Below are 26,463 nucleotides of genomic sequence, written 5' to 3'. Positions count from 1 at the left end.
CGTCGGTCAACGCTGACCGCGTTTTAGAAGTGTATTCAATCAACTCGTACAGGCCGTAGGACAGGGCTATCAACAATATAGTCATATGTATTGACCCGCGTGGCTCCGTAGATACGGAATATCATGTTGGTTTTCGGAAAATGTAAAGGACTTAGAAAAAATAACATAAAAAAGGAGCAAAATTATTTTTCTGCGAAAAATTATTATAGTTTGCTTAGCAGGCAGTGTTCTGACTTAAAAAAAATATTATTGAAGCACAGAATACATAATAAGTAGTAGCCAAGGTAGTAGCTAAACGCTACAGAACGGACATTCTCCACCTCCCGCCAAAATTAAACACTTACCTCACCCCGCACGACCATGCTATAAAATAATGGTCCGCATTTTTCTGCAAGGACGATACGCAACGAAGATTGACAACATTAATCAAATTGACTTACAGTAATTTTATTATTTTGGATTAGTGATTATCGTTTTTCGTAGAAAATGGTTAGATATTGTGCTGTTTACGGATGTATTTCATCAGAAAAACGCGAATTTTTTTTACGCTAGTCAAAAATGTGCCAACCATAAAGCGTTAACACACACATTTGCAGTCTCTACAGTGCGACTGTCAAAACGATAATTTTGTATGGAGTTTCCGGGGTGTGATTGAAGTGAAACTTCTTTATCGGGGTTGGAAAAAAATTTAGTGTAACATTTTTTCGTTACGCGTGACATTTTTCTGTTACGCGCCATCTTTTTCTTATCCCTACCACGCGTGATTCGACGTATTTCTGTAAAGTTGCATATAGTAAATTATTTTTTGAAAAATAAGGTCATAAAGAAGTTTCACTTCTTACGTGTGTACACAAGTACACGCACACATTTTTTATAATTTATAAAATATAGTGTTTTGACATAATTATGTTATTTTATTCTTGGGGATGAATGAAATTTAAAGTTTTTTTTTTTTATATAATTATTGTGACATTAAATACTTAGTAGTAATTTTATCACTAAAAGATAGAATCTGCAGGCGCCTGTATCCAGATCGGGGAGGTTGAATATTTTCTTCTTCGTCAGAACTAAAGTTAAAAGTTTTTTCGAGAAGATCAAATTCTATTCTTTCGATCTGGGTCATCATTTCTTGATTAATATCGGAATCATCCATGATGAAATAAGTATAATAAATTAATAGACGTTTTAAAAGAATAAACAATACTCAAAACTTATAAAATTAGCGTATGTCGTAAACAGCTAAACGCTTGCATTCGACTAATCAAGTCCGGCCGCGCGACGGGGGTGACCGACACCTCGACCCGCGCGGCCCCTTGCAACGGAAAACTCGCTTTTACGTCGCTAGGGGCCATGTCGGACAATACTGACCGACATCGTATAACTGCTTAAATACTATTCAAAATCAATTTTTAATAATTTTCACATATTTTAAGACATAAAATGAACGTATTAATAAAATAAAAAAAATTGGCAAAAGGAGAATGCCCATTTTTGGTACTGGTTTTTCTCATGCATCAAGACAACAATACTATTAAAAAAATCTCGGCAATTTAGAGGACTTCTTACCATCGGAAAATATATTTTGAACAGGGAATGTTTTGTAAAATCTAATAAGACATGTAATTGTTTAGATCCGTTATTATAGATTTAGTGTCCATTACCGTTTACATTTTTGGTACAGGTTTTTCTCATGCATCAAGACAACAATACTATTAAAAAAAATCTCGGCAATTTAGAGGCCTTCTTACTATCGGAAAATATTATATTTTGATCAGGGAATGTTTTTTAAAATCTAATAAGACATGTAATTGTTTAGATCCGTTACCATAGATTTAGTATCCATTACCGGTTACCACGGTAACCAAGCAACTATTATGACATTTACTATGGTAAATGGTAAATAGCTAAATGTATTAATATCGATTATTGTTTTCATTGAATTACAAAAAAATCAATTAACATAAAATCACTCTGTAAGGTATTGTTTATACACTGTAGGTTGTTTTAACATAGATAGTGAAGTAAAATAATATAAATATTAAATATATATAATTATATAAAAAAATATTATTATGACATAGCTTGGTAGGTAACCAGTTATTTCTTATTTGTTTCTTTCTTCGAATATGTGAAAAAATGATTCAAACAATAACAACAATATGTAAACCGAATGAAAACTCTATTGGCATTTTTTAAATATATATTTAGGTTTTCTTGAAATCCGTCCCGGAAGATTTCTAGTGCCTACCTACGCTAGCCGATGAACAGATAGACTTTGTCTGAAATCATAAGCTCTACGCATAGATTAAATATGTTGAACGAAAAATAACCTTCAGACGATAAAATACTACCTAAATCACACATAAACCTAACTAAATGGGGTTTATTTAAGTTTTGAGGTTAATTCACATTTTTCTCAATATCTTGAAAATCCCTGTTTTTATCACAAAAAAATCAATTGGTAAAAATCTGTTGAATATCGAAGAACCCTTCAAAACCACTCTGGCATTGACGCAACACTATACTGTGGTCCATACTTTCATGGGCATTCTCCTTTTATCAGAACTGTAATTTTTGGATGGCCTGAGAGGAAATTTTGATGGCGGGCAGCGTTGTCCACATGGCAGTTAACGTGATACTATGCTATAAGACGTTGCTTTGTACCAAATTTCAAGATTCTGAGTTCACGGGAAGCACCCTGTAGGTTTTGATTCCCTTGCAAGTGTCGAAAATTTGCAGCATAAACGGCTGTATCTTTTGATTGCGTTGGCTTAGAAGTTTGATTTTTTCACAGCTTCAAGGGACAGTAGACTTGAGTAATTAATATAAATTTCAGCTTCATACCTCCACGCGTTCCTGAGAAAAAGGGTCTTGACAGACGGACGGATGGACAGACGGACAACAAAGTGATCCTATAAGGGTTCCGTTTTTTCCTTTTGAGGTACGGAACCCTAATTATTAAAAATATATTTGGATATGGAATCAAAATTTAAAACAACCATGCCCTGTGTTTCAATTTCGTAAACACACTGTAAAATCACTACAATAATTGACGTTATATTGAATTAGCGTTTTGGTTTAAAGTCCAAAAATCGACCTCAGTTCATGATTTTTTTCCAAAAAACCTGATTGTAAAATAAACAAATTAAAACAACCATGCCCTTTATCATGTTCGAAACTTTAATATGCATTTTTTTTTAGATATGTACATTATGAATTTAAGAAGAAAAATGGTTATAACTAGTGTTAATTTTCGGTATTAAAAGGGAATTCTACCCGATTCAGGCCTTAAGCTAGATTTTACGTTGAAACTGGAACGACATAGGAAACTAATTTTTTCCACAAAATATAAAATAAAATAGTATCGTTTGAAAAATAAAATCGGTTAATTTTGTGAAATATACACTCGTATTACGTAGGTACCTACTGGATATTGGAAAATATTTGGAAAATATGCAAGGATATGAGACTATAAAGTATAAAGTATTTGAATGATTATGTAAAAAGTGACCTTGAAGAATATTTTTTTTGCTCATGACCTAGGATAACACAAAGTATCTAGACACTGCAATAATCAATCATATAGTACATTGTTTTCTCAATGCAATATTCTTTTAATCTAGATGTGAAGTAACGTTTACTTGCAAAATTATGTATTGTTATAATATTATGGCGTCTTTGTTTAATACATGTTCAGCTAATTAACAATGGAATGCAAATTATCATTTGTAAGTTTTATACCTCATAATAATAAGAAATTATGATGACATCTCTATTATTCTAGGAGGTAGCAACGTTGACAAGTGAGCATTTTAGTATAGTTGGTTCTTTGATATACTGTTCCTCTTGCTATTTCGGTTAGAGTCCGGGCTGTCTGGCTGGCCGCAGTGGTTGCGTTTAATAGTGCGCATCTTATCTGCACAGGAAAATATCCTTAATTTAAAGTCATTTTTTAACGCGTAATTTTTAATCGTTTGCCTTTAGATAGATCCATTAGACATACATTTTTTATTGCAAGACGTTTTTTTCGTTGTTAAATAGGTGCCAGACGCAATTTTTATTTCAAAATAATTAAAATATCATCGAAATAAGTGAAATTCCATCAACATGAGTCCCAGTGAAGGATAAGTAATCACTGTGTTACTTATACTATATATAATATTCATTTACTATTTACAGTTTTATTGCAACAATCTACCATATCGCCTCCTTTTTCCCAACGAACCTCAAATAGGACGTTAATGTAAACTTGATAAAAACCAAATTTCATCAAGAAATTAAAGACTTTTTAACGGATTTTAAACGCGATTTATTCATTGTATTATTTTCCCAAGTCTTTAATTTCAAAATGTATAATACTCGCGTAAAATCAAGCACTAGAAAATACAAATATCATCAAATTCATATTTATACCCAAAAGTGTAATAAATATGAAACCATCTATTAAAAATATTAGTTTACTAATTATTCAATATAAGTATTAAAAAAGGATAATATAATATAAATAATAAAGTTATTACTTACCTTTTAAGCGGACTCATGTTGATGTAATTTCACTTATTTCGATGACATTTTAGTTATTTTGAAATAAAAATTGCGTATGGCACCTATTTTACAACGAAAAAAACGTCTTGCAATAAAAAAATTATGTCTGATGGATCTATCTAAAGGCAAACGATTAAAAATTACGCGTTAAAAAATGACTTTAAATTAAGGATATTTTCCTGTGCAGATAAGATGCGCACTATTAAACGCAACCACTGCGGCCAGCCAGACAGCCCGGACTCTAACCGAAATATCAAGAGAAACAGTATATCAAAAACCCAACTATACTAAAATGACTTTTTTTTTAACGTTGCTAGCTCCCGTACTATATCAAACACGCGACAGCACTGAGCAGTACCTAACTCACCTAACTGTTTTAACAATAGTGTTCTTGTATGTTCGTTATAATAATAGGAATGAATAAATAGTATTGAGTTATTTAATAATATATCGATTATTTACACTATTTTATTAGTGTTTTTAAAATTAAATAATATTAGATCTGAAAAAAAAACAATAAAAATAACAAGAATTGACCGATAAAAATACTATATAACAGTCAAATAACTTTTCAAATCGGACCCGTAGTTCCTGAGATAACCACATCAAGCAAACAAACAAACTGATATTAGTAAGTATACGTACCTATAAATAACAATATTAATACAAAACCATAATATGAGTCCAGCATGCAGGAATTTTAATAACACAATTACTCTTTTAACCAGCTTTTATGCATACTAGTTGCTCACCCTAACTCTGCTGACCCATACCTCTTATCCAATGATTATTTTTTTAAAGAAATGTGTTTACATAATTCCCAATCTAATCCTGATTAGGTACCTATTTAATATCCTAATTTATTCGGAGATTAAACAACTGAACTAAAATTATTAAAATCTGTTCAAAAGTTCTATCCTACAAAAGTAACAAGCCGTGGGTGGAAAGCTAGTTTTATAAACAAACAATTTTAGATAAGCATCAATAATATTATTGTAATTATTGTTCATATTATGTTAGGCCGCCTTTACACCTGTAAGTTTTACTTACGTAAGTCACTTCCGTAAGCTACTTACGATAAATTTTCAAGTGTAAACACTCGTTGTAAGTAACTTACTGTAATTTTTTACAACTTTCGTAAATTTAAAAATTACAAGTCTAAACGTGTTCGAGTTTGCTTACGGAAGCGACTCGCAGCTTATTGAATTATTTTGATAAGTTGAGAACTCACCAAAACAATGTCCTCTAAACAAAAACAAAATAAAATCTGGTCACCAAACGAGGTAGAAGCTTTAATTACCGCTTTTGAAGCACGTCCCATACTGTGGGACAACAAAAATAAAGAATACAAAAACCGCGTAAAAACAAATTCACTACATGTTGAACTTAGCGAAATGTTTAATATCACTCCAGATGAAATCATTAGAAAGTTGCATAATTTGAAAGGACAATTTAGCCAAGAAGTGACAAAATTAAAGAAAAAGAAGAGCGGCAGCGCAGCGGTACTAACGAAGTTTATGTGTCAAATTGGCGGTATTTTAATGCCCTTTCTTACGACTTGCCCTACTGATTTAATGTAAATGGGCGTGTAATAATTTATGTAAGTTTAAACTCACAAAAATTACGTAAGCATTATTTACTGTAAGTTTATTTTAAGCTAAGAGCAATTAACCTATAGAGTACTTGTATCGAGCGTATACAATTTACATATATTTGTTTCTCTCTATCTAAAGAAAACGTCGTATGAAAGAATGAGACAGCTATAGACAACAAGCTACGTTTCAACATAGTCATGGCACCATTTTTACTATAGGTACGTATTTAGATAGATAGAAGGTGATAGTGATGGGATGTGCTTCAATCGATAAAATCGTGAATGTATTTTGCATTTACGGTTTCGTGAAATAATAAATAATAAAAAAACAAAACTTATAATTAATTTCAGTTGAATACATTATTTGTTTAATCCTACGTATATAATAAATGCGAAATTATGTGAGAAGGGATGTTACTCTTTCACTGCGGAACCGATTACAATGAAATTTTGTACATACACACATAGGTTAGGTTTTATCCCGGAAATCCCACGTGAACGGGAACTGTGCAGGATTTTCTTTAAAAACGCGGGCGGAAAGTTAGTACATTATAAAAGAAATTTTAAAACTTGAAATGTAATTTAAAATAAAGAAGGAAATGATGATAAAGTTAAAGGAGTGAGGAGAAAGGCACAGTCAGCATGAAGGAATCATGCAGCATTTTAACAAGTTAATAAAAGGACAGTCTTAATGAAAACATTTTCCTAACATCCTACTAATAAATCGAAAGTTTGTGAGGATGGATGTTTGTTACTCTTTCACGCGAATACTACTAAACCGATTAAAATGAAATTTGGAAAAATTACTTTTGATCCCGTAAATCCAACAGGAATGGGAACTATGCGGGTTTTTCTTTGAAAACGCATGTATATTAAGTATGTATTTCAATAGTAGTTTCTCATCTATGAGAACTGTCATTTAATCAACCGTTTAATTTTCACATAGTTACACATTTAAAGTAGGTAACTTATGTGTAAAAAATTTCAAAATAAAAATTCACTCTCTTTAATCAAATGTATTTATTATCTACAGGAACAAAAAAAAAACGTAAGCGTAAGATTGCACAATTCTTCTAGAGTATCCATCTTGATAACAAGTAGGCTCGAAATGCAGTGAACACAATATTGCAAATTGTGGCGGCGTCCAATCAAATCATGTCTCACGTTTTATACCCATTTTTTATTTAGCTCTGGAAATCTAAAACAAAATGAATTTATTAATAATCTGAAAGAGAAATTAATAAACAACAAACGAAAACTAAAACACATAGTGCAAATAAAACAACCACGTGGTATGTTTTATTTTCCTGCGGTAAAAAATTTACATCTATTATTTGCAACAACAACTACATATAAATCTGATTTATGAAACAAAATAAATAAATCAACGTTAATATGAAATAGATTTTTTGTCATAAATCGATAATATACGCTAGATGTGTTACAACACTACGGTGGTAAACAAAATGCCAAACGTGATATTATTGTGACGTTTTTTAAAAATTATTTCATTATTTTATATTCCACAACCCCATAAAGTGGGTAAATGTTACAGTTACAACATAAAATTACAAAAAAGCGCTTGATAAAACCTTCAAATAGGTTTAAAACATAAATATTTATCAATTTGCTGAAAATCACTTACCGATGGAAAGATATTTTTACATTGTTTTTATCCAAAACTCCCATTCGACTAGTGATAGCCGGTTGCTAAACATACAATAGTTATTTTAGCACACTGACAAATAAAAAGAAACACTGTACACTTTATATTTTCTAAATATTTCGTTAAAAACACTTGACGCACTGAGCCCACCAGCTGGTTGGAAAACAAACTGACTGCCGGCGCGCTACGTTTGAACACAGTGCAGATACTCTATCGCTATCTCAATCTGGCTTATGCTGTTATTGACTAAGAGTAAGTAGATTAGAAAATATGTATTTTGTTCTGTCTTAATATAAGAACTCTATAGGTTAATTGCTCTTAGATTTTAAGTGTAAATGCAACCGTAAGTCAGTTACATAATTTTTACGAAAGTAACTTACAGGTGTAAAGGCGGCCTGATTAAGTAGATTGTAAGTACATAAATTGTTAATTTTAATATTGCCTACCTGCTAATAAAGAGTTTATTATTATTATTTTTTATTATTATATTCACCCGTGGCGCCCCTCACGAAGTCATAGCGTTAACATTAATATTATACACACATACATAATCAATTAATATTATTTAAATTTCAAATCCGGCCTTATTGCTTTTTAAATGATTGGCGATATGTGACTTGAATCGTGAATTCGCTTTTTGAATTCTAAAGGTTATTCTAACTTCAAAGTTGCGTGATTTGTTTAAAGTAATAAAAATTAAAACCATTAGCAAAAACTTCATGTAAGTATACTAATAACTCAGCCCCCGGAATCACAGACACAATAGAAAATCTATTGTGTCGTGGACCGATCGGGCCGCTGGGGGCTGAATGGGCTAATTTCATACCTTAAAGGTTGATTAAAAAAAGTAGCCTAACTTTTATTACAAACAAAATATTGTGGATCATAAATAAACCAGCCCCTCAGAAAATGTTAAAATTATACCTATAACATTACACTCCCGAATAAACAAACATTAATTATAATAAACATATCGACTTATGTATCCGTCTGTCCTTATTTACCAAGGACCCAACCCACATTCAAACGCTATATTTTTATCGCGCATTTCCCTCGATATATTTACATTTAGTTATACGTAAAAATGTAAATAACACCGAAAACATAAACATCTAGATAATATTATTATGCGTAGTTATTTATTCGTGTGTGATCCAAATTTACGTATTTTAACTACATATTATAGGTATATTTTTGGTTGTATAATTTGTTTCAATGTATTAAAATTGAATTGTGTTTCATTTTTTTTAGATAATTAACGTTAGGAAATACTAATAGTTAGATGATAGATCATGTAAGTCTATTCCCATATGCAATATTAAAACGCATTGTAATAAACACGTTCGAACATAGAGGTAATATAAGAATTGAGTATTTGAACAAAAAAAAAATTATTGATTTTTTGCATGTATTTTAAAACTTTATTATTAGGTACTAATATTGATATTTAATGCAAAAAACTCAAAAAAATGTTTTTCAATTAATTATAAGCAATTAAAAATTGATGAAATTTAAATTACGTTTTTGTATCAACTGCAATGTGTGAAAACTAACATTATGACGTCACACGCGTCCGGTTGACGCTTCGGGAGTTGTCGGTGTGTTTTCGGTACTGGATTCAAAGACTAATTTTTATTTTGAAATAACTTTTGAATTATTGCAAAAAAAAATAAAAAAAATAGTTTTGTTATAAAACTAAGTAATATACTTATAATCTTTCCATTTAGCACAAAAAAATTTTTTATTCAAATACTCAATTGATTCATTTTATTATGTATTTACTCAATTATAATAGCGTATAATGGTATGAATGAAATATGTATATGTATAAAGCATATAAACTTATTTATTGCGCATACGTGCCTCTTTTATGAGAATTGTAAAACAATTAAATAACGGAAGTGGTAAGCCGCACGTCGGAAATCTATAAAATATTGTGTGTCGGTGATTCTTAAAAAATATATTGTAATCGTGACAAAAAAATACATTGGAAGTTAGCTTTATCAAATCTACGGGGTGTTTGTTTAGAGAATAAACTATACAGTAAAGCCATTGAGGTTAGAGGTATTATACTTAGTACTTAGTTGATTATTGATAGTAACTCAATGAGTAAAGCAGAGATTGCCTTAGCAAAGAACAACTGCATTTACTACCAAATTCAGTGTTTATTTAAAGTGTATTACGCTATATTGATTTGGCATAAAGATAATTAAAATCCATACTAATATTATAAATGCGAAAGTAACTCTGTCTGTCTGTCTGTCTGTTACTCAATCACGCCTTAACTACTGAACCAATTTGCATGAAATTTGGTATAGCGATATTTTGATACCCGAGAAAGGACATAGGATAGGTTTTATCCCGGAAATCCCACGGGAATGGGAACTATGCGGGTTTCCTATGAAAAGGCGGGCGAAGCCGCGGGCGGAAAGCTAGTTTAAAATAAATAAAATACCGTAGTAAAAAATAAAATAAATTATATAGTGCGTGAAATTCTAGTAGTTATTTTACTATAAACAGGAGACGCAGATTCCAATCTCGTCTCACGATTTTTTATATATAAAATACCTCACGACTTCTTCTATAAATTAATTCGACATACTATTTTTATTTAAATAAGAAAATAACAATGCATTTACGTTCATCATGAAAGAACGAGTAGGCCATACCTAATATTTATGAAATTCCTATAGCAAGAGCTTACTATTATCTATTATCTTCTATTGGCTAGGGTTGATAATAATAAATTATTATCCTTACTAATATTATAAATGCGAAAGTAACTCTGTCTGTCTGTCTGTTACTCAATCACGCCTAAACTACTGAACCAATTTTCATGAAATTTGGTATGGAGATATTTTGATACCCGAGAAAGGACATAGGCTACTTTTTATCCCGGGAAAATGACGCAATCCCGGAAATCCCACGGGAACGGGAACTATGCGGGTTTTTCTTTGACTGCGCGGGCGAAGCCGCGGGCGGAAACCTAGTTACCTATACGTAATAATAATTTATTATGAAATATAGATCAACTCTTTACATCACGTCGGATCGCAAATTAATATATTCGGTAAGATATTATACATATGAACGTTTAACATTTGAATTGCCACATTACGGCAGTTTTATTGCCAAACTGATTTCATAATTAATTAGTTATCCTTATAATCAATGAAATTTGTACCGGTTTTTTTTTACTAAGCGTCCTACTTCCTATTTTTGCTATTTTGTTGTTGGTTTTGACTTTTAAGACATAATCGGTTATTACCCACGTCTTTGCACTCTTTAACATTCGAAATACATCATTTTAAAAACCAAATCATATTAGTAAGGAAAGTACATATCTAATATATAGAATTTTAGCGATGCATGCTATACAATTATAGCCGGGTCCGTATTATATGGAGGATCGTAGCCACGCGAAACATTTTCCGCGCGAAACGGTTAGTTCTGTTACAGAATAATATCTAGTACTAGCTGCTCCGCGCGGTTTCACCCCCGTGGCTCCACTCCTGTTGGTCGTAGCGTGATGATATATAGCCTAAATAAATGGGCTATCTATCACCGAAAGAATTTTTCAAATCGGACCAGTAGTTCCCGAGATTAGCGCGTTCAAACAAACAAACTCTTCAGCTTTATAATATTATTATAGATGTATCGTTAGTTATGTTTAGATCCGTCTAGTAAACATTTTTCTTATGTTGGTATAGAATATATTAAATGTCATTGTTTTTTTATTAAACCGGTACTTTTATTTCAGATAACACATCCTGGTTTCAGCGGCTGCAGGTGACCCTGCGCCGTCTTCCTTCACCTCGTCTGCTGTTCTACTTCACATGAGGTTTGTTATCATTTTATTGATTTCACATTACTAAAAATAATATAACACATAGGATGTCTGGTAGAAATCGCTATATAGGAATAAGCCTGTCATTTTTATAAGTAAAATATAGACTATGTTACTTCCTCATATAATGTACTAGCTTCCTATTCTTGAAAATATCATTAAAATCGGCTCCGTGCTTATGGAGCCTATTAAATACTAAATAAACAATAAACATTTTCTCTATTGGTATAGAAGTGTTGACTAGCTTCACCGTTCACAACCCACACCAGCCGGGTCCCGGAGACCAGTAAAATATTTATACAGGAATCGCTTTCAAATGTGACTAATTCTCTAAATCATTTCATCAATCTGCAGTTCCACAAACTTAATCTTAGTAGCACAGATAACTGAAAAAATACTATCTATGTCAATATTAGTTTAAAGTCAACTAAAATACTTATCTATTATTTAAACGCTTAGATTACAAAATAAAAGACAGATGGAGCGTTGCCGAACTTCCGAATAATTTATCGTCATCTATATGTCGTGGTCATATCGTAGATTTGATCATTTCATGATATGAGTGGCCATTTCACGAAATGGTCGCATATCGTGAAATGGCCAATTTAGTTTGGCCACATCATGATGTGGTTTGGGCAGATCAATGATAAGAAATCGTTTCACGATATGGCCAATTAACGCACGGTTTTTTCATGAAATGACCAAAATTATTTGATCATATCGTAAAATAGTTACATTAATCGTTGGTAGAGGCGCTGCAAGCTCTGTGTTTATGTGATAAGATGGCGGCCGCTGGCGAAAATTAAATTATTCGCAGTTAAAAACTTCATAATTCGTTTAATAACAATATTATGAAGAAAGTCATAGCAAAGAATTTACGACGAAGAGGTACGAGTAGGTACTATGAAAAATGTGGATATCTTATATGTATTTTAGAAAAAATGCGACTTAAATAAAATTATTTAAGAAACTACTACTATATTATTATAATTGGTTCTTTTCTAAAAAGCGATTCGCTTCGTTGTTTATCAAAGTCTAACCTAACCTAACCTAATTGTTTTCTATTGCAAAAACGATTCGATTCTGGCATTCGCCGGCCGCTGCCGCGGCACTAACTTAAATGACATTAAACAAGTTTTTAGAATATAGTTATTCTGAAATTTTTTAATATTTTATGGACTCTTTATATTTTATACGATCTGGCCAAATGTGGATGACCAAATCGTGAAACGTTGACGATTTAACGATCTGATCAAACTATGTTGGCCATTTCACGATATGCGACCATTTCGTGAAATGGCCACTCATATCATGAAATGATCAAATCTACGATATGACCACGACATATACATATAATAAATCTGTAGAAGGGTCAATTCTGTACATTGAAAATATTGAAAAAATAAATAGCAGGGGGTGTTACTGGATCGATACCAAACCCAAATATGTGATTAAAAAAATTTTTGTCTGTCTGTCTGTCTGTCTGTATGTGAAGGCATTTCTGTACATTGAAAATATTGAAAAAATAAATAGCAGGGGGTGTTACTGGATCGATACCAAACCCAAATATGTGATTAAAAAAATTTTTGTCTGTCTGTCTGTCTGTCTGTCTGTCTGTCTGTCTGTATGTGAAGGCATCACGTGAAAACTAGCGGTTCGATTTCGATGAAACTTGGTATAATTATACCTTATTATCCTGGGCGTAAAATAGGATACTTTTTATCCTGGAAAAATACGTAGAAAAAAAATAATCTTAATTTTTCAGTTTTATCCATAGACGTTGTTCCGTAGAACCGCGAACACACGTTGCGTATTATTATAGGCCTAGCCGTATTTGGGAATTGGGTCCAATAGATATTTATAAGATGTTATTGTCAGAGGTACTCAAAATGGATAAATAAACCATCCACGCGAAGACCGATATCCGCGCGGACGGAGTCGCGGGCGGAAGCTAGTTTTCAATAAAGCTATGTGTGCTGTCATTTCGCCGCTGCACTGTACGTACACGGTGCTTCTGTGTGCGTGTAATGTTGCCCGATATTGAAAAATTTCCCAAATTTTTCCCCGACTACGGAAAAAAGAGGGTTATGTTTTTCGAGTTTATGTATTTCGTATTTTCTTTGACAAGGGCGACGGGCGGTTGTCATGCTCCATCTGTACTTTATTTTTAAACGATTATGTTTTGATAACAAAAAAATAACGTTAGATACTGGCAATTAATTGAATGTTATTGTTTAAGAAAAAACAAATTTAAGTTTACAAACACTAGTTTAGTTTGTTTGTATGAGTAATTCGGTGTTTACAATTAAAATATGTTGTTTATTTTAGAGCTGGTTGTTATTCAATGAACTTGTTTCGGCGTCAAGGAAAAGAACTGCTGTTTAGAGTCGTGGGAAAACCTCATTAGGATTTAAATAATGTTTGTTATGTTTCAAATGTTGATGAAATGATTTTATGATTATTAATTGTTATTCTAATATTTTATACATTCGATTAAAATAAAAACAACGTATAAGAAAGACCTTGCGGTTGACGTCACGTAAAATTTACTCAAATTATTAAAAATAGATTTTTTTTTTCATTTCAAGTCTAAAACTTAGTGTGTATATTTTCAATAAAGTTTATCACAAAAATGGTAACAATGTAGGCTATTACACAAACAAGAATAATAAAAAAAAACTAAAAAAAAAACACTTGAACTCATGAATTTATTGTATTTTCACCGATTCTTGATATCCTAAATTTGAATTAAATCTGTCCGATTAAACTGAATCAAAATCAAAATGAGTCGGTTACATACAAACATACAAGTGAAGCTAATAAAAGCGTGTTAAAAATGTCAATGCTATGTGGAAATTGAATGCATAATTGCAATCATTGAATAATGCAATGATACTACAATGCCATCTAGTACAAACTTTTTAAATCGTGTGCTATGGAAACTGGATTGATAAACATACTTCAGATACATTATTTTTAATGTATGTACATACGTCATAGATATTATACATACGTACCTATAGAACACTATAGTAGATAAACAAAATTGATTTTCTATTGGAAAAATTAACGCTACTGTAAGTTAACCGAATCAGACGAATCGTTAATAAATATTTTTATACAGTGCCAGTTGCCACAAACTTATCTGACCCGGTGAAAAGAACTGGAATTACGTGCTGCCCGTAGTAAAATCGACATCAGTGACATTGTCACCGGGTCAGTTAAGTTTGTGGCATTATAATAAGTATTCATAATATGTATGCCGGCAGGCACAACTAATATAAAAAATATATATATTTAAGGCGAGTCCACACAGAGCGAGCAGCTTTGTGAAGCTTTTTCTGCGCGAAGCAGCTCGGTGTGTGTGAACGTGCCTCAGGAATATAATTTTTTTTTTCTAATGACAGACAAGTGTTGCAATAATTATTTTGTGGTAAATCTTGCCTCATTTATAATTAAATTATTGATTACAGGTGGGGAAGCGCGGCGTGCACTTTGCTGCTCGCCATTTTAGGAATTGTTTCAGGTAATTTATTTAATAACTTTATATAAAACATCTCTTAGTTATCTGAGTAAGATAAATACAACAAATAAATTAAACCAAACAAAATAACAGAACAACCAATGAGATCTGAATATGGGTTTAGTGGATGTTCCGAAATCCTCACTAATATTATTTAAATGCGACAGTTTGTTTCTTTCACGTCGCAAATGAACTATTAATATAGGAACTATATTAAACAAAAACTCTTAATCTATCTAAATACAAATATCGCATCATAATAGTTTATGATATTTGGATTCAGAGATAATATGACTATAGAGTATAGAGTATATCAAAATATCCTAATCTGTTATAGCAGATAGGTACTATCAATAGTAAATAAAGTAATATTTGCAAGTAATTAATGGTTTCAAATACATTGTTTCAGCGTGTATTATTATTATTGTCTCGTTATCTTTTGATAACGGCAGACGGTTTTAAATTATTATGATATTACAATTTATGTATTCAGGTGGATTTTAAGGGTCATGGCATTAACATTCACAGGCAAAAGTATTACAAAAAAAATGTTCATCTTGGTTATATTTTTTCTATTTCTAATGATTTTAGGAAAAAGTATTCGCTCCTTAAACTTAAACCACTTCCACCATTCTAATTTTATCTGCAATGTTTTGTGTTGTGTGTTATCTATAGCTAAATGTTCTCTCCAGGTAAAAATTCAACACACGATGAGTTCTCGCTAGCAGTGACAGCATGTGTAGCCGGAGACGGGGCAGACGCCGCCCCGGCTTTAGCCGAACTAGCCGCGTTGACCTTAAGAAGAGCCGGCATCAAAGCTCACGCAGTTCCTCCTCCAATAGCATGCATATCACCATCCCGAGCAGACTCTTATTCTTGCCGAAAAGCTGTTCTTGCAGAATTAGGACAAGCTAGACTGCACGTAGCTATGCTATCAGTGCCGGCAGCTAGTGTTCCTGAAGCATGGTTGCTACGTGGTACAGGTTTCGATGATCTGGGTGATGTTACTCCACCAACACGAAGAGTATGTGTTGCGTCACCACCGGCACGATCGCTGCTGGACCTTGCGGATAAGGATGTGGCGCAGAAATATTATATATCACCAAGTGAAATAGCCGAGGTGCTTGGATCTCAAATGATAGAAAATACTTCGTCGAAGTAGTAAGTTGTTTTTGCCCTGTTATTTTTTTCATAAATGACAAAAATGAAATTACCTTTGTAATTTTAGTAGGTAGTATTTTTTAGTATTTTTTATAGGTACATAGCTCAATAATTCCTTAAAATTAATTTGAATGAAATCTTTACAATAATCTTGTATTAATTACTTACGATTCCATTTTAAAAAAGGTTAACAAACCAATAGATAACTCTTTAAGCAAAAATCTTTTATTTCAGCAAATCTAGCGAATCCTTAACATCAATGGAATCAAGCTGGTGTAATGACAATAATACGTGTGCAACACTATTCACCAGTGACGAAGGTGAAGCGAGACTCTTCCTATCAGAAGTTAGACACAATGACCTTCGCGCTATAGTTGTTCCATTAGGAATAAATTTACATAGAATTGCACCAATTTTCGGAAACAGGACACTGATTTGCGACTGGACTGAGCATTTCAAAGAACCATACCAACCGCTTGGACCGCCGCCGTGTGATGGTATTGATCCAGATTGGTGTTCGTTCGAGAGTCGACGTCTAGTTAAATGGATTAACACAACAGCTTTAGCAAGAACCCCAGCTGCGTTACGAATCATGACACGATTCAGGATAAATCTCTTCGAGTTGCAAGAACTAGCGGATAAAAAGAGACATTGGGGAACTGAAGCCGCTGCGCTTGACTTTTTGACAGCTCACCCTACTCGTGGACATTCACGTCAATTAAGAGTGGTGGTGTTCTTGCCAGTTGCAACTATACGCGAGGTTTATGATTCCTCAGCGCTGGCTGCGGCTGCCGCATTAGCTGATAGAGATCTGGAAAATATGTTCCCTGGAATTGCATTTTTTAAGGTAAGACATTTCTTATTGATATCTCTTTTATAATTTTTAGCATAACTGTTGTTGTTTTAACTGTAGCTTGAATCTTCACACGGTAGAAACAAACATAATGCGAATAAAAAATTAAATACAATTTTATCAGAAACATAAAAATGCCATCCTATTTCCATCCATCCATTTCAAAGTAACTATACGTTGTAACGTTACGCATTTCCATTTTTCTAAGTTCTGCCATGCGTACAATTAAAAGTTTTACACTCAACGTTCTTATAACCGTTGAATTAATAAGTAAAACTCATAACTAATTCATTTTTCTAGGTTCAAACGTACGACGACCGTTGCAACGCAGCGGAAGCATATAAATACTTAATAGATGCGTTAGGGACGGGGGAGTATGATACTCTAACCGCCGCTGTAGGTCCGGCTTGTGGGGCGCCATTCGCTGATGTGGTACGACAGGGTCCAGCACATGGTCTTCCAGCTTTAGCATATACAGCTCAATCACCTCCAGCTGCTCCAGCGGCTCCAATAGCTTTGCTAGCCGCTGGAGATGCTAGAACTCCAGCTGAAGCGATTGCTGCTTTAATGGGGTCTTTGGGATGGAGACGAGTAGTTTCACTGAGTGAATCTTCGACACATTCGGCGCTTGCTACGGCCAGTTTGGGAGTGGACTTCGTAGTACATTTGGAACTGCCGGACGATCGATTGGACAATGATCCGGCTATTTTTGCACAGGTAAGTTGAGTTTGATTAATTGATATTTATCCGGGTTTGTATATTTACATAAATACATTTATCTGACTTTCTTATAGTATTGCATAAAATAAAATACGTTATGTAATTTTATAAGTACTATCCCATACAGAAATACAATTTGTTTTATAATTTAGTGTGAATACCATAAAATCCATATTAACCTAACACATTTAAGACTTAAGTCCGAAATATTGTGAAAAAGTTTAAACGCTTTTTTGTTTTGGTCCATGGTCTATTAGTATTCTGAATACATACTTTGACCATACAAGAACAATTTTTTTGCAAGTAACTGTAATCGTAAAACGGTGTAAAATTTACAGTTAGTGCTGTTAAATATAGGTCTATTTTGTTAGAAGTTACCCACAAAAACTGAAATAACAACCATAGAAAAAATTATTGTCTTCAACACTTTCAAAAAATTATTGATTTATAATTTCAATGATACTCAGTTGGTCACATTAACCAACTTTTAATTAAGTTTATATGGCACGATTTCATCTCGATAGATTTTTCTTAAACATATTATTATATTCACCATTTCATCATAGTTAGGGTGCTTTTCCACGAATAATGTCCGAGGATGTGTAGCGAGGAATGTGTTTGTAAAGAACCAATCATCGCTTCATTTAGTTTAAAGTTTGAAGCGTTTGGTGTTTGAACTTTAAAGCGATACTGTTGGTTGTTTCAAAGATTTTTAAACGCGATTTATTCGTTTTATTATTTTCCCGATATTTCGCACAGTTTAATTTCTAAATGTTTAATACTCGCGTAAAATCAAACGTTAGAAAATACTTTTGGGTATTTACAAACACATTCCCCGCTACACATCCATCATCCATCATCGCACATTATTTGTGGAAAAGCACCCTTAAAAGCGTGTTTCTAGCTATTAAAACAATATCATTCAACAGTGGGCAGACCGCGCCGCTCGTATAAACGGAAGAATTATATACATTTGCGTAGAAGACGCTAGAGCGGTACGGCAAGCGCTCTGCGCTGGTCACAAGTCAGGTCTAACCCCTAGCAATGGAGCGGTTTGGATCCTCCCCTCCACTCTCCCCCCCACTTGGGATATACCCACAGAATCAGATACTTGTTCCGCGGAGGAAATCGCGGAAATGAGCTTGGGGCATATTTCCGTGGCTCCTGATTGGTTGCTGCTCTGGTTGGATGATGTAAGTATTTTTGTATGTCCGTGGTAGTTAAGTTTTATTCATATTGTACGTTTAAGGCTTTTATTATTAGGATTTCAGTTATGTAAAATCTATTGAATTAATATTTAATACCTATTGTATACTTGGTCCTAAATTTTGGGTACTAATAGTGTCTAACCTGATAGTTTTCTATAAATATTTAAAACTAACAAATAATAGAAAATATTTTGTTTATTAAAACTCGTTTCTAGTAAGATATATTTTTCATTATGTTAATCAATTTAAGCATTTAAGTACTCATTTATGCTTTCAAAATTTCAGGAAGTCGCAAACAAAACTCTATCAGAAGAAAACGAAGCATGGCAATCCCGGTGGCGAGAAGCATGTACTTGGCTCAAAGTGGATTGCAAGAACCCCGGACCACATGCAGTATTATTATACGATACTTTGTGTCTTTGGGCCAGTACTTTGAAACAACTGATAGCCGATACACCTACTGTGCTTAATGATTTGCATGAACCAAATCTTATTAGGTAAGAACCGTATTTTTTTATTGGTTTTTATAATGAACTAGCTGTCCCGGCAAACGTTGTTCTACCTTACTCTTATCATGAAAAATAGATGTTGGCCGATTCTCAGGTCTACCCAATAGGTACACAAAATTTCATGAGAGAATCGGTCCAGCAGTTTCGGAGGAGTATGCTAACTAACATTATGACGATTTTACTTACATTTATTTATTTATTTAATTAATTTTAACTTTGTGATGAAGAAGATTTTAATTGTCATAATATTGTCATGATGAATGTTTTTCTGCTTACAGAACATTATTAGCAAACGCAACATCGACAGAGTATGTTGGACTGACTGGCAAATTTGAATGGACAAAACTAAGTGATGACAACGGCGCAGTATACGCCCGAACGTCTCCTCTAATAATTTACCAATGGGACGGTCAAAAACGACGGAAAATCGCCCGCTGGTCAAATAGCAACCTGGAATTCGAAAGTTCCTTGAAATGGTATACCACAGATGGTCATGTACCAGATGATGGCCATGAAACATGTGCCCTACAGTCATTAGCTGATACATTTCGGATAGAATGTCGAACCGCATCTATTCTTTTAGCATCATTGTTATTAGCATTTACAGTCACTTTACTAACGGCACTAGTGATATACTGCAAGCGTCGTGCAGAGAAGAAATACCGTGCAAAACTAGAAGCTTTGACATTAAGACGATTGACAATCGGAAAAACTGTTGGTTTGGACCCTTGGGAGATACCACGAGAACGCGTAGTTATCAATCGAAAACTTGGAATGGGAGCGTTTGGAACAGTTTATGGAGGTCATGCTTTATTGGCTGAAGACCGTGGTTGGACAGCTGTAGCGGTAAAAACTCTTAAAGCCGGTGCTAGTAATGAAGAAAAGGTTGACTTTCTGTCTGAAGCAGAAGCTATGAAACGCTTCGATCATAAGAACGTAGTACGACTCCTGGCTGTTATAACGAAGACTGAACCTGTTTGTACAGTCATGGAGTTCATGTTATACGGAGATTTAAAGAATTATCTTCTAGCAAGACGGCATTTAGCCAACGCTGATAGTAGTGATGATCCAGAAGAACAAGTCTCAGCTAGACGCTTAACAGGAATGGCTTTGGACGTAGCTAGAGCATTATCGTATCTAGCTCAAATGAGATATGTACATAGGGACGTAGCAGCTAGAAATTGCCTAGTGAGTGCAAGACGGGTGGTAAAGTTAGCAGATTTCGGCATGACAAGACTTGTTTTTGAGAACGATTATTATAGATTCAGTAGGAAAGGCATGTTGCCAGTGCGGTGGATGGCTCCAGAAAGTTTGGCATTCGGGATTTTCTTACCAGCGTCTGATGTGTGGTCGTTTGGAGTGTTGTTGTATGAAATAGTGACGTTTGGATCGTTGCCTTATCAAGGGCTCAGTAATAGTGAAGTTTTGAACAAAGTTAAGGGAGGACAGACGATCACGTTGCCGACGGGATTGAAACCACAGTTGTAAGTTGCTATTTTAATTTTGTACGATTTATACATATCAATACAATAACGGAACCTAATTTATTTTTATAGGTCTTGACACTTGACTGTATGCAACAGATCATAAAATTAATATTTGCCTATACTTTTGAATAGGCGGTAAAATTTGCGGAATGATTTGATAATAATTAATTAGGAAGTTACTGCAACTCGTTATATAAAAGTTATAGTTCAATATGGAAATACACACCAAATTTTCTCGCATTCTCAATTAACCCATTGAGCCCCAAGATTAGATTTTTAAGCTATTGCATAGCTTCTATCGCGGGCCTTGAGCGCAGGGACCAAATCGAGAAATTCCGTAACGAAAAACCTCACGCTCCCCACTCCAACAGGCGGAGGTGTGGCTTGAAGGCATAGCATGCAATAGCTTTACCGCGGCAGTCCCCGAGTGCCACACGTCGTTTTTTTATTTATCTATTGTGTCTGTGGTTCCGGGTCCTGAGTTATTAAGTTCAGTAATTAAACATTATTTAAATAATTTTCCAGAGAGGGTCTCATAAAATCGTGCTGGCAGGCGGAATACAAGTCCCGACCTACAGCGTCCGAAGTGGCCGCGTTTATAGCGGACACTCCCAGACTGCTCACACCGTGTCTCGATGTGCCGTTGGACGCACTTTCATTGGACGCTGACTCTTGGCGCTTGCCGAAAGAGATCGCTGATGTATGTATACTGATATTTATGACAAAAAAAACTATAATGTAGTTTACTATAACTCAAGTACTTAATAGCATGAACAATAACTCTCATGACAATAACAATTACTCTAGTGACACTAACACTAACACTGTCACACTCGCACTATCTCTAACAATAAACACTGCTCACACCGTGTCTCGATGTGCCGTTGGACGCACTTTCATTGGACGCTGACTCTTGGCGCTTGCCGAAAGAGATCGCTGATGTATGTATACTGATATTTATGACAAAAAAAACTATAATGTAGTTTACTATAACTCAAGTACTTAATAGCATGAACAATAACTCTCATGACAATAACAATTACTCTAGTGACACTAACACTAACACTGTCACACTCGCACTATCTCTAACAATAAACACTGCTCACACCGTGTCTCGATGTGCCGTTGGACGCACTTTCATTGGACGTTGACTCTTGGCGCTTGCCGAAAGAGATCGCTGATGTAATTATTTAATTTAAAAGTTATAGTTTAATTTTTATGACAAAAATAATAACATTAAACAGCAATACCAACTATAATAGGGTTAACTCTAATATAATAACGACACTAACAACAACTATTATTACGAAATTAACACAAAATCTCACAAAAAATATAACGGCATTATCACTAAAACTATAATCTCTGAACAAAAAAATTATGACACCAACTCTTATGACACTACTTACAACATGTCTCGATGTACCGTTGGACGTACTTTTTCTCGACGCTGACTTTTGGCGCTTGCCGAAAGATATTGCTGATGTATGTATACCAAGAAGCTTATATCTAATACACTGGAGATTGCACTATGAACGTTGACATGTCACGGGAAGGTATGACCTTGAATGACGCCTGGGTGTTCCTTCATCCCTTTCACACCAACTTGCCAAGTTAGGTGTGAAAGGGACAAAAAAACAACCAGGCGTCATTCAAGGTCATACCTTCCCGTGACAAGTCAACGTTCATAGTGCAATCTCCAGTGTATTAGATATAAGCTTCTTGATGTATACCCATACTAATGACAGAAATAATAATACACAAGTACTAACTCTAATGTTACAAACATTTAAAAAACAAAATATTAATTCCTCCAATAAATAGTCACTCTTATGACTACACTAACTGTATTGATACTCACACTATACTGTGGCACTAACACTTATTCTAATGACACTAACTTTAAAGAATTTCTGATACTGAATATTTTTTTTTTGCAAAAAAACATTGCAATGAATAATACAAAAGTACTGACAGTTTAATTTGTAAATTAAAAAATACACATTTCCATTATGAAATATATTATATATACCCATAATACCATATATTATATATACCCATTATACCCATAATATTATTATTTAATAATTAATAAGTGTTCTGTGTAAAAAAATCAATTACTTTAATTGTTTGTCTGTCTCCAGGCTCGGTGGGTATCCTGGGCAGCTCCAGCATCAGCGACCACAGACACCACGTACCTCAGTACAGATGCGCCGAGAGAAAACGACAGGTTCCTTCCTTAAAACTAACATTAGTAGGAAATATTAGTTAGGAAAATGAGATTAGGAAAATAGAGTTTCTAGGAAATTTAACTTGTTCAATAGGTTTTGTTAGTGGTACCATACACACAATATATAATAAACTAAACTCACAATATTGTTACAGTTGAACTATTGATATACATTATGAATAAGCCCGGAAATTGTCCGAAGCAAAACTCTGCCTATACAGGGTGTAATCGTTAAGTGTGCACAAGAGATTATTCCATAACTATTGCAGATATCAAAAAAACTTTAAACTGATATCGAAAGTACTTAACCTAAGGAGTAAAATGGCCATAATACATTTTTAAAAATATAACGAGAAATATCCAAAAATGCTACATTAAACGCTCCCATATATTTGATTTCCCATACATTTTGTATTCATAGCAGATTTTCGAAGTGATGTCCTCATTGTACAATAAATACCATGAGGAGCTCTATTTAAAGTTTCTAAATGAACTTCCCTTCAAATTTTTGAAGTAATTATAGCAGAAAACCAAAAAAAGAAAGAGAAAGCTATAATCTTTCATATTAAATGTACATGGGATATTTATATCTCATACTAAATGTATGGGAGGGTTTTAAGATATTTTTTTTTAATATTTACCGTTTTATTTAAAAAAAAAAATTTACGGCCATTTTACTCATTAGGTAAAGTACTTTTGATATCAGTTTAATTTTTTTTTGTTATCTGTAATAGTTACGGAAAAATCGCCTGTGCACACTTAACGATTACACCCTGTATATTATATAAGGTAATTTTGAACTATGCAATTGATTTTAAACATTATTGTGATGCAATAAGGTGCTAATTTCAATGAATGTTTTTTACAACGCAGATAGCTTTCGATCTTTTAATAGGCGATTGTGAGACTAATTTTCAATTATTAGAAAATTAGGAAATTATTATAAAAATCTAGGAACTAGTTTTAGAAAACTACTTTGTTAGGGTTGAAACAGGGTTTTCCGAAATATAAATAATGAAAGTCCTACAGATACCACGTAGGTACTGAGTAAAGAAAATGGAAAAGTCACATCAATTATAAATGTATCCACTTATTTCTGTTTCTGTAAATCGTATCAAAAAATTTCTGCCAAACGAAATTTTATGAAAAAAAAATCATCAAAGACTGTAATTTAAAAATAAAACGCTGTTATTTTATTTCTATACTCATATACTGAGTGCTATTGTTCCTAACACTGTAACCAGATAATTAGTTCTTAGTGATTTCCTAAAATATCTTTTAGCATTTTGAAAAAGACTTATGTATGTGTGTTTGTGTTGAATCTAAAACATTTTTTGGGATTTTTAGAAAAACAAACGTATGTCTGGTTTCAGTTGTTATACATGATTCATTTAGCGTATCGAGCAGCTAATTTTTATGAGATGCAATATTGACACTAGTACAAAAACACTGAATATCAAAATTTTAAATATAAAATAGAGGCAAAACAAAATTACATAGATGTAACAAATATTTTTTTTTCTGTAATAATGTATGTACCTACCTACCTTTACACGATAAATGACAAACTTTCTGCCTAAATAAATAAACTATTATTAATAAATACTAGAATTAGTGAAGAAACACTCGAATAATAAATTATATAAGTACTAGCTAGTTCTTTGTTCCTACATAATAGAAAAAAATTAAAAATACGTAATTTTAATGTATGTATGTAATGGACTTTATACGTAATTTAATTGATAAATAATATAGAATTTTCTAAAAACAAAAATTGTAAGATTTATCTTAGATAGAACCGCCTTAACTTTTTGGATCTAAAAGTAGACATTTTTTTAAGTCGTATTAAAAAATTAAACTTAAATTTTATTCTAAATTATTATTGATAGCATTGGAATTCACATGCGATATTTTTTAACATTATATAAAAGAAAAAAATATATCCATCTCTTTCATTTCTTTTGAATAGAAAGAGATAGCTTAGTGTTCTTTGTCATATTTAAAGAAATATTAAAAATCGTGAATCACAAATTAATTTGTAGTTGCGTACTTAATTATTAAAATTTATTATATAATTTTATATTTATATTTATCGTTTAGAATCTCAATATACGTAATGTATCTTATTGTTAACTTTAAGTTATGTTATACATTGTTGTAACTTATTTATTTATATTTATTAGCAATGACTTATAATTTGTATTTAAATCAAATTTAGTACCTAATTGATACATTCCGAATAAATCTAGTCAATTTGTAGCTTAAGTTTATGTTTAAGTAATTCTTGTGACTGTTTGTTGTGTTTGGGTTATGTGTATAAGAAAAACATCACAAATAAATAAAAATTTTACACCTAACTACTTAATTACTTATGTTGTTTTATTTTCCCCGTTTACTAGAAGCGCAATATCTGCATAATATAAATTGATATACCTACTTACATAATATTTTTATTCATTAAATAAATTAAATAAAAAAAATATACAAATAAAAAAAACATATTTTATCAGTTCAAAACTTATAAATTTATAAAGAATAGAAAAAATTCGATCACGAGGCGGGACTTGAACCCGCATCCTTCGCGCCATTCCGGGAATTCGGGAATTCGGGAATTCGGATGCGGGTTCGAGTCCCGCCTCGTGATCGAATTTTTTCTATTCTTTATAAATTTATATTTATAAAGCATTTGAATGCCATAAAAACCAAAAAAATATAAGTTCAAAACTTACCTACTAATAAAGTGTCTACATGTAATAATAAATGTGGTTTTAAAAAACGCTTTTATAAGTTAAACCCATGAAATTATTGTATTGTCACTAATCCTTGATATATGTATCTATAACTAGGTTTCCACCCGCGGCTTCGCCGTCAAAGAAAAACCCGCATAGTTCCCATTCCCGTGGGATTTCCGGGATTGCGTCATTTTCCCGGGATAAAAAGTAGCCTATATCCTTTCTCGGGTATCAAAATATCTCCATACCAAATTTCATGAAAATTGGTTCAGTAGTTTAGGCGTGATTGAGTAACAGACAGACAGACACTTTCACATTTATAATATTAGTATGGATTGAACAAAGTTTGAATTGCATCTGTCCATTTAGTGTCAAAATCTAAAGTAGT

The 26,463-nt window shown here is 32.9% G+C and overlaps 1 protein-coding gene across 2 annotated transcripts in view; it reads left to right on the top strand.

Annotated features, from left to right (window-relative positions):
* LOC123705903 overlaps positions 1 to 23,645 on the top strand; it is a 35,252-nt gene extending 11,607 nt beyond the window's left edge. Inside the window, exons 2-12 of one of the 2 annotated variants that reach the window (XM_045654992.1) lie at positions 11,566 to 11,646; positions 15,126 to 15,178; positions 15,868 to 16,336; positions 16,571 to 17,183; positions 17,490 to 17,906; positions 18,839 to 19,102; positions 19,403 to 19,614; positions 19,905 to 21,110; positions 21,639 to 21,750; positions 21,992 to 22,054; positions 23,258 to 23,645. In XM_045654992.1, coding sequence (XP_045510948.1) covers positions 11,642 to 11,646; positions 15,126 to 15,178; positions 15,868 to 16,336; positions 16,571 to 17,183; positions 17,490 to 17,906; positions 18,839 to 19,102; positions 19,403 to 19,614; positions 19,905 to 21,110; positions 21,639 to 21,750; positions 21,992 to 22,054; positions 23,258 to 23,356 — 3,513 coding nt within the window. In that variant the 5' untranslated portion in view covers positions 11,566 to 11,641 and the 3' untranslated portion in view covers positions 23,357 to 23,645. Of the gene's footprint in view, positions 1 to 11,565; positions 11,647 to 15,125; positions 15,179 to 15,867; positions 16,337 to 16,570; positions 17,184 to 17,489; positions 17,907 to 18,838; positions 19,103 to 19,402; positions 19,615 to 19,904; positions 21,111 to 21,638; positions 21,814 to 21,991; positions 22,055 to 23,257 lie in introns of both variants that reach the window. The other variant, XM_045654991.1, reaches the window with a different exon arrangement.
* Positions 23,646 to 26,463: the final 2,818 nt, after the last annotated feature.

This window comes from Colias croceus, chromosome 3 (assembly GCF_905220415.1).
Source record: "Colias croceus chromosome 3, ilColCroc2.1".
Taxonomy (NCBI): domain Eukaryota; kingdom Metazoa; phylum Arthropoda; class Insecta; order Lepidoptera; family Pieridae; genus Colias; species Colias croceus.
The sequence above is the reverse complement of the archived record's forward strand: the minus strand, read 5'-3'. Positions and strand labels throughout refer to the sequence as shown.